This window comes from Eschscholzia californica, unplaced genomic scaffold (genome assembly GCF_041429995.1).
Source record: "Eschscholzia californica isolate CP2 unplaced genomic scaffold, dmEscCali1.0.p SCAF_1, whole genome shotgun sequence".
Classification (NCBI taxonomy): Eukaryota; Viridiplantae; Streptophyta; class Magnoliopsida; order Ranunculales; family Papaveraceae; genus Eschscholzia; species Eschscholzia californica.
The window spans coordinates 25,267,695-25,281,518 of NW_028238198.1; the positions used below are offsets into that span (position 1 = coordinate 25,267,695).

General features: G+C 35.1%; 1 protein-coding gene and 1 long non-coding RNA gene across 2 annotated transcripts in view; both read right to left on the reverse strand.

The window, feature by feature from the left end:
- Positions 1–13,824, reverse strand: part of LOC147565441 (uncharacterized) — an 85,907-nt gene that overhangs the window by 21,719 nt on the left and 50,364 nt on the right. The window lies entirely within an intron of this gene.
- Positions 8,601–11,348, reverse strand: LOC147565442 (protein neprosin-like). Its single transcript, XM_086667729.1, has 7 exons — positions 11,110–11,348; positions 10,919–11,005; positions 10,582–10,773; positions 10,202–10,369; positions 9,789–9,842; positions 9,539–9,685; positions 8,601–9,094 (listed from the first exon to the last, which is right to left on the reverse strand). Exons 1-7 carry the CDS (start codon positions 11,317–11,319, stop codon positions 8,726–8,728), a joined length of 1,227 nt encoding a protein of 408 aa, XP_086523855.1. The 5' UTR covers positions 11,320–11,348; the 3' UTR covers positions 8,601–8,725.

The window sequence follows — 13,824 nt, forward strand, 5'->3', positions numbered from 1 at the left end:
ATTCTAAGCGTATCATTGTTTGGGTGAGATTTACTATTCGATGCGTATTGAGATCACATGCCAGCCCGATGGGCGATGATGACGAAGGGAGAGTTACGGAAGCTCTTACTGGGGTATTACGTGGATCCATGTGTACATTGCAGTAGTCAAACGTTCGATAAGGCGCCGCCTGCCTACGCACTAACAAAGGCCACTGGTTCTTCCTAGCTGAATAGTAGGTGACCCCGACTGAGGGCGTATTCAGTCGTGATCTTGGTAAGCTAGAATAATTTTCTTGCCATATTGCTTTGCTTCTTGTGCATAATGATATCTCTGCGTATATACATATCACTTATAACTATTGATATATCAAACTGTTGATGTGTGTGGTGCGGGTAGGATGTCTAGGTATCCTACTGAGCTGATCTTCGGGTTATCTCATTCCTATTTGTTGTTGTTCAGTTGCAGGTACTGGTGGCGCGGAGTGACTTAGTTTACTTCGTTGGTTCACATTATGTAAGAATATAATTTCTATTATATTTTCAAATTACGAATTTATCACACGTCAATACTATATATGTATCATCTAGAATAGTTAGAATCGTTCTCTCACTTGTCTGTGATTGTACACATGTAAATGGTATGCACACTATCACTATGAATCTGATGTTATTGATAGGTTGAAGTTTGTGAAAAATGTATGTATGTTTGACAGGTTTTTCAGGTTTGATTTGTTCGATTTATAGATGAGACTCTGCTCAAATTTATTCTTTTTTTTTTGTGAATTGTTCAATTCAAGTTGTTTTTATCTTTATAAAAATTATTATTTTGAGTTACACGTTTTCCGGACATATTTTCAAAAGGTTTAAACTATTTCAATTTTTCGCTGCGTTTGTTCTTGATTTCTAACCCGTGATGACAGTTTTGGCTTGGGTTTATATTTGAAACTAGTTTGAGTTAGAACTAGACCGAGTTTCTTTTATAAACTGCCGAACAAACCGTGATTCGGAACACGGGGCGTCACATTTGTCGCGTCCGTAATTGAAAATTTGTCAACCATATTTGTTTAACGGTTCAGTTCGGTCCCCAAAACCTTGATAATGTTATAGTGTTAGTAAACTAGACAGTTAGTCATTTCTTTTCTGCATTGATTTACATTTCAAAAAGATTCATTTTTAGTCTTTACTTCTTCTGGTTTGCGATAAACTTTCAGAAAATATCGGAGAAAATGACCAAATTAAATAACCTATTAGAACGACTAAAGGAATTCAATCAATGATATTTTTTTCGTAAAAAACTATAGCGTGTTCAAGCAAGCTAGCCCAAGCTTTACTTCCTTCCCCAAAATGAAAAAGAAGGCACATGATTTCAAAATTTTGGTAGATAACTTGAAAGAACTGATTTCATCAAAAAAAAAAACTTGAGAGAACTATTTTAGTAAAAAATGATTTATTTGGGGTCATACGAAGCTAGATTCGATTGCGGGTTACTTAGCTCTATATAAGGTCTAAGCTACTGTCAGATTTCCCCATTGCCAAATGCTAGTGTGGTGTTTGTTTTTTGTTATAGTCTAAATTTTACTCGTCTGACTTCTCTAAATTTAAGGATTGCCGTTTTGGAGAAATAAGAATATTTTCTGAAGTGGAAGACTTAGTAAAAAATTAGTTAACTTTAGTTGACCAATTTATTTTCCAATTGTTAGGGGAAATAATTTTGAGTGAAATCTTTTGGTTTTTTTTTTGTTCCTCAAGTCCACCAACATTTGTTCTCCATTACGACTATGGACGCCGCCAAATAACCATTGCCGACGATCTTTAAATTTTTTTCGAATATTTTTTTCTCTCTCATCCCCCCTCTCTTCTTACCTTTCCTTTTCGTTTCCTCCCTCTTTATCCCCTTTTTCTATTCTCTCTAATTTTTTCTGTAAAAGGAAAAAATTTGCTTCCCCGGAAGTGGTCGTGGGACTGGCCGGGGAAAACCGAAAGAATAAAGTGTCTCGGTTGAACTTCCAAATTTATTTCTAGATCAGAGTGTAACCAATTCTGTAGACTATCATTAGTCATGAAATTAAAAACAAGAACTTTGAAATCATTGCCTCTCCTATCAACACTAGAGCAGTCAAGATTTTGATTTCGATGCCGAACGTTTCTCAAGGAATGGCATTCAACCATGAAACTTTTTGAAGCTCCTTGTTGTTGAAGGTTGAGTACCATCTGTTGGGTTTTACTCCTAGTGGGAAACCTAGTTGGGTTTGATCTAGTAAACCAAACCCGGACCTAAGTCGAGTTTCTTTGTATCGTTTATTTAGGTCGGTGAATTAGGGTTAAGGGGAATTCTATAAATACTACCTTAATCTTACTTAGAAGTAGAGAACATAATTATAAACGCTCAAGAGAAGAGATGAGAGAGAAAGAGGTTGCCTAGAAGAAAGGGCTGAACTTTTTCAGCACGCATAGTCTTCGTTGTTCGGAAAATCCGACAGTGATAATCTTCTCCAATTTTGCAGAGGTATTCCTAACTTGTTCATCTAGTACTTGTATGGTGTGATTGCTGATTGGTGGTTGGAATCCTAGTGAATTTAGGATCATTTTGGAGTGCATATTTCCAGGTTGTTTTGTTCTTTCTTGCTATAGTTTCTTCTTGTTTTTTCGTGTTTGAGATTGATTTCTTTTGGAGTCTAAGTCTCGGGTGTTGTTCTTTTGATCAAGGAGGCGTAGTATGTAACTCAATTGCTTATTATACTTGATTTGGTTGAACTACTAGTCCCGTGGTTGTTACTTCTCATATTGAGGAGGTTTTCCACGTTAAAAATCATTGTCTTATTTACTTTAAGTTCTTTGTTTATTGCTCCCACTATTCTTTATATTATCTTCGTAACAAACACAAAGGGACAAAGGGGGAAAACTTATATTTCTGTTGCGTCGACTCGACCCGTTTTTTCCAACAAGTGGTATCAGAGTTCCAGGTTAGAGAGTTCTTTGGATTGTGATGATGTGGTTATTGGTTTGTTTATGTTAGTGGTGGAAAATATGGGAAGAACTATAAGTTTGAATGGTGTTAATTATCATCTTTGAAATGGTAAGATGGAAGACTTGTGATGAGACATGAAAATGTCTCAACTAGATCTTTTAACTCGGGCTAGTTAGTTCATTTTGAGTAGTTACTCTGATAAGTTAAGTGTTTCTCTTACTCAGGTATTGTCTAAGGAATTTAGTGCGGAAAACAGATAAAAGCGGGCGAAAGACACACTAGGGGTACTATGGTCATTTATGGATTCTGGTAATTTTGACCAACACTGGTGCTCGGGTGAGAAATTGGGTCGAATACGAACCCAACGGCGAAAACGAGAGTCGAATCGGATTCCTGAGGAGCAAGATAGACCAAATCCAAGTTTGGGTCAAAGTTGGAATATCCAGCGACACGTGGCGAAGATCGAGTGGGGAACTCGGAGCAATCCGGACGCAAGTGGTATAACCTCGAGCTGCTCGGGACTAAATTCGGGAATTATAATAGTAGAAGATACCGTGTATCCGAGCATAGACTTTTCGGGCTGATCTCGCTCACATATCCAGATCTGACGGACCTGATAGTCTGCTCTCACATGGCTTAATCGGGAATCGCGTCACAACCTCTTAAGCTACCTCGCGCAGTACTGAATCAATTCTATTTACAGCACGTCCCTACCTGATTCTTCACTCAAACGGTCGTTTCCATATTTATGGGAATATTTTATTCCCTTTCCTTCTTATCTCTCTATTTTTTTTATTGGCCACCGCTTTGGGGAAACCTCAAAAATTTCCGGGGGAAGACGGTGAAAAACCAAAAATATTCAATCCAAACGCACCTTTATCTCTCTTCTTTCTCTTCTTTCTCTTCTTTGGCCAACTCCATTACAACTCACCACCACTTGAAGAGAAGGTCAGTTGTTGTTCTCTTTGACATTTTCACAAACACTTTTATTTGCAACTTTGTTCATACTTTGTTTGCTTATTATATTCAAAACAATGAGTTGCTATTATAATTCAAATACTCCTCTGAACTACCAGTACCCAATGTATAAACAGGATTATGCTGAAGTACAATTTAAGCAATGGATTTTTGCCATGCCCATGCTTTATCATAAGGAACAAGTTCTTTATACAGATCAAAGCATTCACACCTGAAATTAGTTACAACCCATTATAGTGATTCAAGTTTTGCTTGTAATCAACAACTCATTGTTTTGATCATAATAAGCAAACAAAGTTGCAAATAAAAGTGTTCGTGAAAATGTCAAATAGAACAACAACAACTGGCCTTCTCTTCAAGTGGTGGTGAGTTGTGATGGAGGTGGATTTTGAAGTGTTTAATTAGCTGCTATTTTGATCTAATTTATTTGAGAAGTAGGATTTATACGATTTCCTCGGATGGGTAGTAGGGCTTGAGTTGGAGTCACTGAGATGATCATTTTGTTTGATCTTTGACACTAACTATTTCTCTCTCTCTTTCTAATTCATTTTGTTAAATCAAGCAAGAGAGATTACTTATTATAGATCCTTATTTTGGTTTGCCGTCACCCGCACAGAAATCAAATTTTAACTGGAGGAGAGAGAGAAGAATGAGAGAGAAGATTGAGGAAAAAGATAGGAGATAGAGGAAAGAGAGGGATGAAGAGAGAGGGAGATGGGTGACCGTAGTTGTTGTCGCCGGAAATAATGGCCGTCGTAGTTGATGTTGGTGAGAAGGAAGATGGTGGAAGAAGAAATGGGTAGTGTTTGGAAGAAACAAAAAAAATTTGTTTCCACCCAAAATTTATTGCCCCGGACACTTTGCTTATTTCCCCGAAACACTGGCCTTTTTATTATATCTCCTTCTCTTGTTTCCATTAACAGTAGAGATAGAAATTTATTTCTCTCTTAAACACAAAACCTTCTAATAACAGTGATGTAAATGAGGGATTTGGTTGATGAAATATTTCTAGTGAGAAGGCATGAGCTGGTGTATTAACAGAGAAGGAAAGAATGAATGGAGAGGAAGCAAGATTCGGTTAGAGCTGACAAAGGAGAGAATTCGAGATGATATCTTATAACAGAGAGAGGGAAGGAGAGATGAGCAAGATGATTTTTCTAAACATAGAAAGAGAGAAAGATTTCTTCAAGATATTGATAGAGAAAGAAGAGAGAGATTCGGCTGGAAGAATAAAGATAGAGAGAGAGAGAGGCGTTTTAGATCAGATTTTCATAAATTAGATGGAGGTTCGAATTAGAGATAGAGATGAGCTAGAACCGAGATGGAAAGAGAAGAAGACTTTGAAGATTTTCCCACTCAACAGGAGAGAAAGAGAGAAGAATATTTTCTCTCTCTACAATCTTAACAGAGATGAAGATTGAGAAATATTTTCTCAATATAATGGAGATCAATGAAGGGGAGATGGCATGAAGATTTGATTGGTTTTATTTAAAGGAATCTCGGCTGGAAATTGAATCTGAATGGAGATGTTCGATTGATAAGATTTTGAAAGAGATTTTTACAGAGAAGGAAAGGGAGCTGCTATCTTTATGTTGGTCATCTTCTCGGATATAAAAGGGAGAAGAAACAGAACCAGAAAACATTTCATCTTTGGGGGGCAGTAAAACAGGGAGGTTGCTCTCTGAATCATCTTATTCCTCTCAGGGCTTCATTGAATATTTAGAAAGAGAGAGAAGAAGAACAGAGAGAGTTATCATCATCATCTTCATCCCCTTCTGTTCTTATTTTCTTGTTTTGTGAGAGAACAGAGATTGAATAGAGAGAGAGAGAGATTTAGAGAAAACAGAGAAGTAAATTTGATTATCATACCCATTTTATTTCTTCAATTTTCTTTGTGAGAGAGACAGAAAGTTGAGTGGAGTGGATTATTATATCATTCTTTACTGTTCTTGATTAGTATAAAGGAGTAATGTTTAAAGTTTTATCTTCTCTTTATCAGTCGAATTTGTCCATGCTCTGCTAAGACAGAGACTTCATCTTCTCAACTATTTTTTCATCATTCCTCCTTCTTTGTGAGAGAGATAGAGAGAATGATTGATAAAAGAAAGAGAGGGAAAGAAAGTGATTGAAGGAGTACATGTTTTAAACAGGGAAGAGAAAGAGAGAGACAAATAGGAATTTTTCTGTTTGAGAAGAAGGACCTGTTTGGTCCTGAGTGTTGCTGGAAATTAGTTGCTGGAAAATAAGTTTCCTTAAGGGTGTGTTTGGCTGCCATAAGAAAACCAGTGAGAAAAGTTCTGTCTTCCTTCCATTTTCTCTTATTCTCCATAATTAATCTTGTACTATGATTAGCTAACCATCTCTAATCTAGGGTTCATGGTGAAACCATATATGATCTTTTAGAAACATAAGTTATTTGGTTAATTCTCCTAATATGATTCAATGTCTAAACTGTTTTAATTTGTCAAGTCGATTATCTTTTCACTATCTATGCTTTTAGGTTTGATGTATCGTGCTTAGGTTAAATCCTTTGACGATACATACTTATTGATTGATCGATAGTAGTTAAGAAATTCATTTTTTAAATAAGACAATTACAATTTCATGAGTTAAAAACCAATTTTATCGAAAACATCTCCCGGAATTAGGATAGTTCAGTATCCGAAATTCTGAGTTATAAAACGAGAGAATTAGTCAGTTGATTTCGTGTGTTTAAAAGTGAGTTATTTGGTGGATTCCAGACACCCTAGGTCATCTCCCCCCATTTGAGTTCCTTGTATCATTATTTGTTTTATTATTTTGTTTTTTATTATTTTATCACCAAAACCACAAAACCAATTTTCAAACAAAACTGTATGATTTCTAAGTTTTAGAATAAGCTTAACTAGTCTTTGAGGAACGAACCGGTCTTACCGGAATTTATTACAACTTGACACCCGTGCACTTGCGAGTGTAGACCTATTTAGGAAACTTTTTAGGCCCATCAACTTGCTCTTTGTGAAGGAATTTCACGTTCCAGTGTTTTTTGAGAAGAAACCTGATGGAAGATGATGTGGCGTGAAAATGCCACATTTATGTCACTTAACTAAATTCTCAGTGGCGATATGAGTTTTTAATATTGAGCTTTGCATTGGAGATGCTCTAAGGTCTCCATTCGAGGTTCCCACTTTGGTTGACTTTATTAACAAAAAGAGAAGGGGCCAGATATCATGCCATATGTTAGTGTTGTTCCTCTGGTTATGTATCGAGTTGACTTTATCTCTGTCTCGTCTTGCTTAAGACAGAGTCTGAGTTGAAGTAGGGAACTTCCTTTCTCTTGGTTATAGAGAGATAAACAACAATCAGATTCTGACTAATCAGTACTCCTTGTTTCGGTTATCCGAGATAGACAAAAATAAAAAGAATAATTTATGGAGTCGGGGCAAGAATAAATTCTCTTTCCTTAAAACATTTTACACCCCCGTCACAGTGCCAACAGTTAGGGTGTATTCCTTCGGGATACAACGACTATCCTTTCAGAATTTAAGATGGTACTTCTATATTCTGAAAGCGAGCGAATCTTCGTACATAATATGAACTTTCAGACTGATGCGAATAGATCTTTTAGACACTTGAATAGTATAGCTTCACTCGGATACTTCTCTCTCCGGAATTATAGATACACCAAAATACTGATTTCAGGAGTTAAGAGAATAAGATAATAGACAGAATTCATTCGCAGACTTCTTTCTTCAGAATTCTAGATATACTAGAATATTTCAAAAATGGAATTATATTCTAGACACACCAGAATACTGATTTTAGAAGAGAAGAGAAGAAGGAGAAAATGAATTGGATTATAAATGAAGTGGGTTTGGCTTGTTTAAATAGTAACCAAATAAGCATTTGAATTGGAGCATATCTATTGAATTTTTGGGGCATATCCCTTTTATTTTGGGACACGACTCTTGAGAAAGATTTGGTTAAATAACTGAAATTTTCGGTTGGGTTCTCGATCATCGGATTTGGCTACAAATTTTGAACAGAACGTGATCCGTTATAGCAAACCCGAAGCTGTCCCACCAAAGAACTAGATGGTCCTTAGATAAGATCTGGCGAGATCCCACTGCTTGCCCGACACGGGTTGAACGCCCATTGTTGGATCCTCATGGATCCAACGATCGCAATGGCGCCCCACTGAAATCCCAAAGCATCTAGCTTGCAACCGTCGGATGGGCTCGGGTTGAGCGCGAGTCGTCCAGATCTGGCCGCACTCGCTTCGCCCAAATGCCCCCAAATGGACTTTTCCCGTTTTCTTGTTTAGTCACTTTCTTAGCAAGCCAAACTTCGTCAAAACTTTAGACTTGAATTTCTCATTCATCCGGAGTCAAATTCGAGTGATTCTTGGCTCTATGTTGAAGAGCTCGACGAGACGAACGCAATGACGCATTTTGTTTTGGAGTTTGACGAGTCGGATCGAGCCAAAATTGACTCCGATTCCAACAGTTAGTATTTTGCCCATTTTCTGCCTTAAGGGCTTGACCAGGAGGAGAGTTTTGAGAAACTCTAAGCTTCCACATTCCACACTATTTTAGAGTTGTCTTGATTGCCCCACCAAAAACTTTAGTTTAGCATTTATGTTTATCTTTTGTATTTAATTGCACCACTAAAATACTTTGAGCATAAAAGATGGATTCAGGAAAACATTAGATTTTTAAAATTATTTTTGAACATTCTTCATTCTCTGGTTTAATTCAAATGACATTCTTACTAGCTTTATTAGAATGTTTCGACAACAAAAAAAACTTACTAAATCGATTTAACAAGTGACACCACCGGATCCTCCAAAGGACATAATTTGCCCAACACCATCGTGGTACCCCCGGTATTCCGCATCATATAAATAACAACCAACTCGGTCTTCAAATTTTTTTTCTTCTACGTCTTTTAATAAGTTTTGGTTATTTAAGTATTGCATATTTAAGATGACACTACCATGATCGAAATGTTTATCTGGCCAATATCCACTTCCCATCTCTGGGGTTCGCTTCACCACACTTCCACGCCTTACACGTCCACCCCAATGAATATTTTTCGCACCTACCGAAAGTAATGGTAGAATGACATTTGGGAAGTATCCAACCTTTTCGCCTTCATATTGTAACCACCAATCTTTTGTTTCATTTGACTGGAGACAGAGACACATAAATTTAGTTATTATCGGCTGATACGAGAGAAGATAAACATCACTGTGAAAAATCTAAAAAAGAAAATTCCTAAATTCCCACCCGTTCTCGACCTCCAAAATTTTCTATTAGTGAAGTCAGGTTTAGATATATTGCTTACCCCACTATCTTCTGGTTGGGGCTAAAGGCCCCCGGGGTGAACGAAAACTGTTGTAGGTCCCTGAATTAAGCACAAATTGTGAGAGGTCCCAACTCCCATGTGCAATCCAGAAACCTACATCAATTACGTCGGGACCTTTAGCCCCTCCTCTTCAAAAACCCCGCTATATGGGGATGGGCACACGCAACTTTACAAATCCCACTGTCCAAGAAACTTTCTTGACTTGGTCGATGTTAGTGGACCTAGTCAAGTTAAACACACCGATTTAGGTAAGAGATATAAATACCTGATATACATAATCTATAATTGGAAATTGAGGCCCACCGCGAACAGAAATGTTTGTCAAAGGAGAACCAGGAACAAGATTTTTTGAAACTTGCACAAACCCAGGACATAGAGTATTAAAACAACCTGTGGTTCGACCACCATCAGCCTATTGATCAAGCGGATGCACAAAAGTTTCAATTACCACATTAATACATAATAAGAAAAAACTAAAAAATAAGTTTTATTATATTAATTCATTTCAAACTTACCGTCCAATATGTGAACCCCCAAGTACTATTGTCACCAGAAATTTTTGGATTCACCTGTTAAATTCAAATTTATTGAGATAGAGTAACTAAATGTGGCAGTCATGCCAAAAGGTTAAGATGATGAAATTAGCTTTGAGTGGATTATGTTCATCCGTCATCACAAGTCGCAAGTGAAAAGAAATAAACCAAGTGATTATTTCCGTTGAGCTCACAACCCACAATATAACAAGTATGTATGTTTCAGAAATCAACACTGCTAAAAAGTAGCCTGAACAATCTAATAAGGTAAACATTGCACATCACATCCCCCGCGACATTAGTATGACGACAACATGAATATGAAATAAACATTTTACCTTGTTGCAATCACTTTTTATCAGACAAAATAACATTTTCTTTATAAATACACTTACCATCCAACCAAAACGTATCCCTGAATAGTTGTGGTCAGGACCTGAAATAAGACCAATTTCTCCCGTACTATATTGATCTTGGCCCACCTCTGCAGGATTGTATACTGTTATTTCTCCTTTGGCCCCAAAATATGTCTTCCCAGTTTCTTGATAGATTAACTCTGCTGCCTAACAATTTTTATTCATACGAGTTTAGCTACTTAGAAAAACAATAATTGGTTAAGGAAATATACCCGATGTCAAGACAATATCCAAGACTAAACTGCGGCCTGAATATGCCGCCTACTAACTAAAAGAAAAAAATATTGAAACTATTATTTGGTAAATAAAAAGTACCAAAGAATATGTAAAATATTATTAATTAAAGAACAAATACTTACAACTTCATCAGCAACTAATTGATTAGGTTGAAAGGATTTGGCTCTAATTAAATCTTCTTTACTTGTTCTTCGAATCGGAACTGTTCCTTTAAGACACCCTTCCACACGCCTTCTTGAGCGTAATTTCTTACTTTTACTAGTTGGGAAGGAAGTTTTATCTTTCACACCACTTGTGTCTAAACTTGGATTCATCTAAAAAAGATATATTACATCACTTAATAATCATTCACTTGCGGTACAGTTTTTTGTGGTCTCATATAGAGATTATAGAAAAGAAAAATAATGTGAGCTTGTTGAACTTGAATGTACATATAAGTTAAGTTGAGAATGAACTAACCTGGATTTTGTGATTTTTTAGCAAGGGATGATCAAATGCAGGTTGCTTATGAATGTTGACACAATCATAAATCTCGCCCCATTCAGTCTTTTATTATTCATAATAACAAACGTTAAATATAATGTTAGTTGTGTAATAAAAATAACATTTGGGGAGAGAATAATGGAAAATGGGTGGAGAGAAAGAAGTACATGAATAGTTTTGATAGATGGCTTATTCAAAATCTTGAGTTGTGCTTCCAACTCCAAATCTTCTTCTTTAGATAAAGTTCTTGTTAATCCCTCCACTCCTACATGATGAGGACTGAAAGATACAAGAACCAAAAGTACCAATCTTAACAAGGAGTGGACAACCTTTGAACCAATTGGAATATTCTTACAAACACTAGAAGGTGCAGCCATGGATGATTATTTTATTACAATCTTATAACTTTCAATACTATATTATACATATATATATATATATATGTGTGTATATATATATATATATATATATATATAGATATAGAGAGATATAGAGAGAGAGAGATATCTCAATTTGCAAAATAAAGATTTCACAAGATACTAGAGTTTGAATCTAGTATTGATGAATATTTGAGGTGATATCTAGTATTGATGAATATTTTTTATTCCTCCAAATTTACAAAATCTTTAGACATTGATCTAGTTTCCAAGATATGATAGAAATCTTAGGAATAATTAGAATAATATTATTCTCCATATACTTCGTTTCTAAGATTTGATAGAAATCTTAGGAAATATAATAATAACTATATTGTTATAAATATTAGATTTATGGTGGATGACCACCACCAATTGTAACTCCCACCAACCACTATAGGTTTTCCACCATTACTTTGTATTCAAGCTCCATTATTGTGTGCCTATTGGATGTGTAACTCATCTAGCTAAATGTCTATATAAAGAGGTTACTTGCTAATGAAGAAGATGTACCAAACTAATGTATCTAAGTATCAATTTACCAATGTAGAGAATTCTCTCTACAAACATAAGAATACAAATCAAGTTCTTCTTGTCTACAATCTCTTGGTTAATATATTTCCATTATCTTTCTTCTTCCCTACTTCTTTTATTTTTCACAACACGTTATTAGCACGATTTGCTCTATGCCAAAGGGAAGAAGAAATTATCAACTCCTTGATCAAGGTACAAACAAATAATTATATAGGTAAGTTTGGTCAATTGTAATTGGTAAGTTAAAAGGTATGTGGGTTCTCTTTGTTAAAGTTTCAAACTTATTATTTTTACTTATCTCTAACCATTGATTTTGTGATTGTTGAGGCATAGTGAATCATATCAAAAGGATATTAGAGTTACATAGCTGATAATGAAAAATGGTTGGTATTTCAAACTAATATGAATGTAGTGAAATCTATTCTATGGTAAGGTCAAGGTAAGTTATGCTTCAAAAAAAAATGGTATTAGCCTCATAACTAATGTTTATTTTTGTATGAATACATCATAAGTGCATATTTTGTTTTGTTAAAGAAGATTTCTCCAAAGAGGAAACTTAACCACCAGAATTTGATTAAGATCAAATTGAAGCATATATTGTATATGAGATAATCAAACCTGAAGTTTGGTGTGCCTGAAACAAGTCTTCAAATCTCAAAATTTCTACAAGAGTGTGAAGTATAAAATTTCTACGAGATGATAATAAATCAAATCTCTAAAGGGTGAAATTATATACCACTATAAGTTGGTTAATTATCACAAAAAAAATAAAATAAATAAACCCTTGCAAAACAAAATTTGTTTGCTCATTCCTGAAGAATGAGAAATATTGATGTTTTAGTATTGAAAATATCCATTGATTCTTAAGAGATTACAACTGAATTTGTGGTAAGAAAATACTACAGAATATCTATTCAAGTGGTGATAATATCTTCTTTCAGGTGATAGATTGTAAATTCTTGTAAAAATAGAATTTGTTGAATATTCGTTTTCATATTACACCTGAAGTTGTAATAACCAAAGATAAAGTGTTGATGGATTTAATAAATAAAATAAAATAAAATAAAATCACATGAAGATGATATATCTCACATGTAATTAATCACACCCGAAGTTGTGATATTATAACAAATTGCTCACACCTGAAGCTGTGATCAGATAGTAATTTTTCTAACGGAAAACATGATATGAAAATAAAAATCAAATTTGCCTAAAGCAATTGATTTTTCCTTCGTCTTTGTCACATCTTTGAAGTATGTGCTCATAAATAAGACGAAAATCTATCGACATTAGGGGGAGGAAGTCCTATATTCAATGTCGTAAAATACATGAAAATGATCGAGTTTCTCTCATTTGGAATCAATATACGGAAAACTTGTTGCCTCGAGATATTAATATTTTTCACAGCTTAATATGCTTATATCCAGATAAAGGTAATGGAAAATGATCAGAGCTGATCAAAGTGACATATACTCTTTGACACTGAAGGAATAATTTTTCCTCCTGAAGATGCTATCAAATTAGAAATGAATGTGATTTATATTCCTAATAAAATCTCCTGAAGAAGATATGTGAAAAAGAGACACCGACCTTTTACAAAGACACATATATGAGATCACTGAACTATGTATGCTGCGAAAATTTGAAAAATCAAATAAATCATTTCAGACGATGTATTTCTGAATATAGTAGCTACTGGGAGCATATTGATCCGGAATTACTCCTAGTAATATTGGTCAACTTTTGACGAGATACTTTATTACTTGTGGATTTTTTTATAAAATAATTAATTCTTCAGACATGAAGTTGAAGCACCAATTAAGAATTACCCCGAAGGTAATAAAGTAGACATGTGTAAGAAATGTCCTTTAGTCTATAAAGGATTTGGCGTCCACTTATAAAATTTCAATATGAATTACAAATCTCCGAATT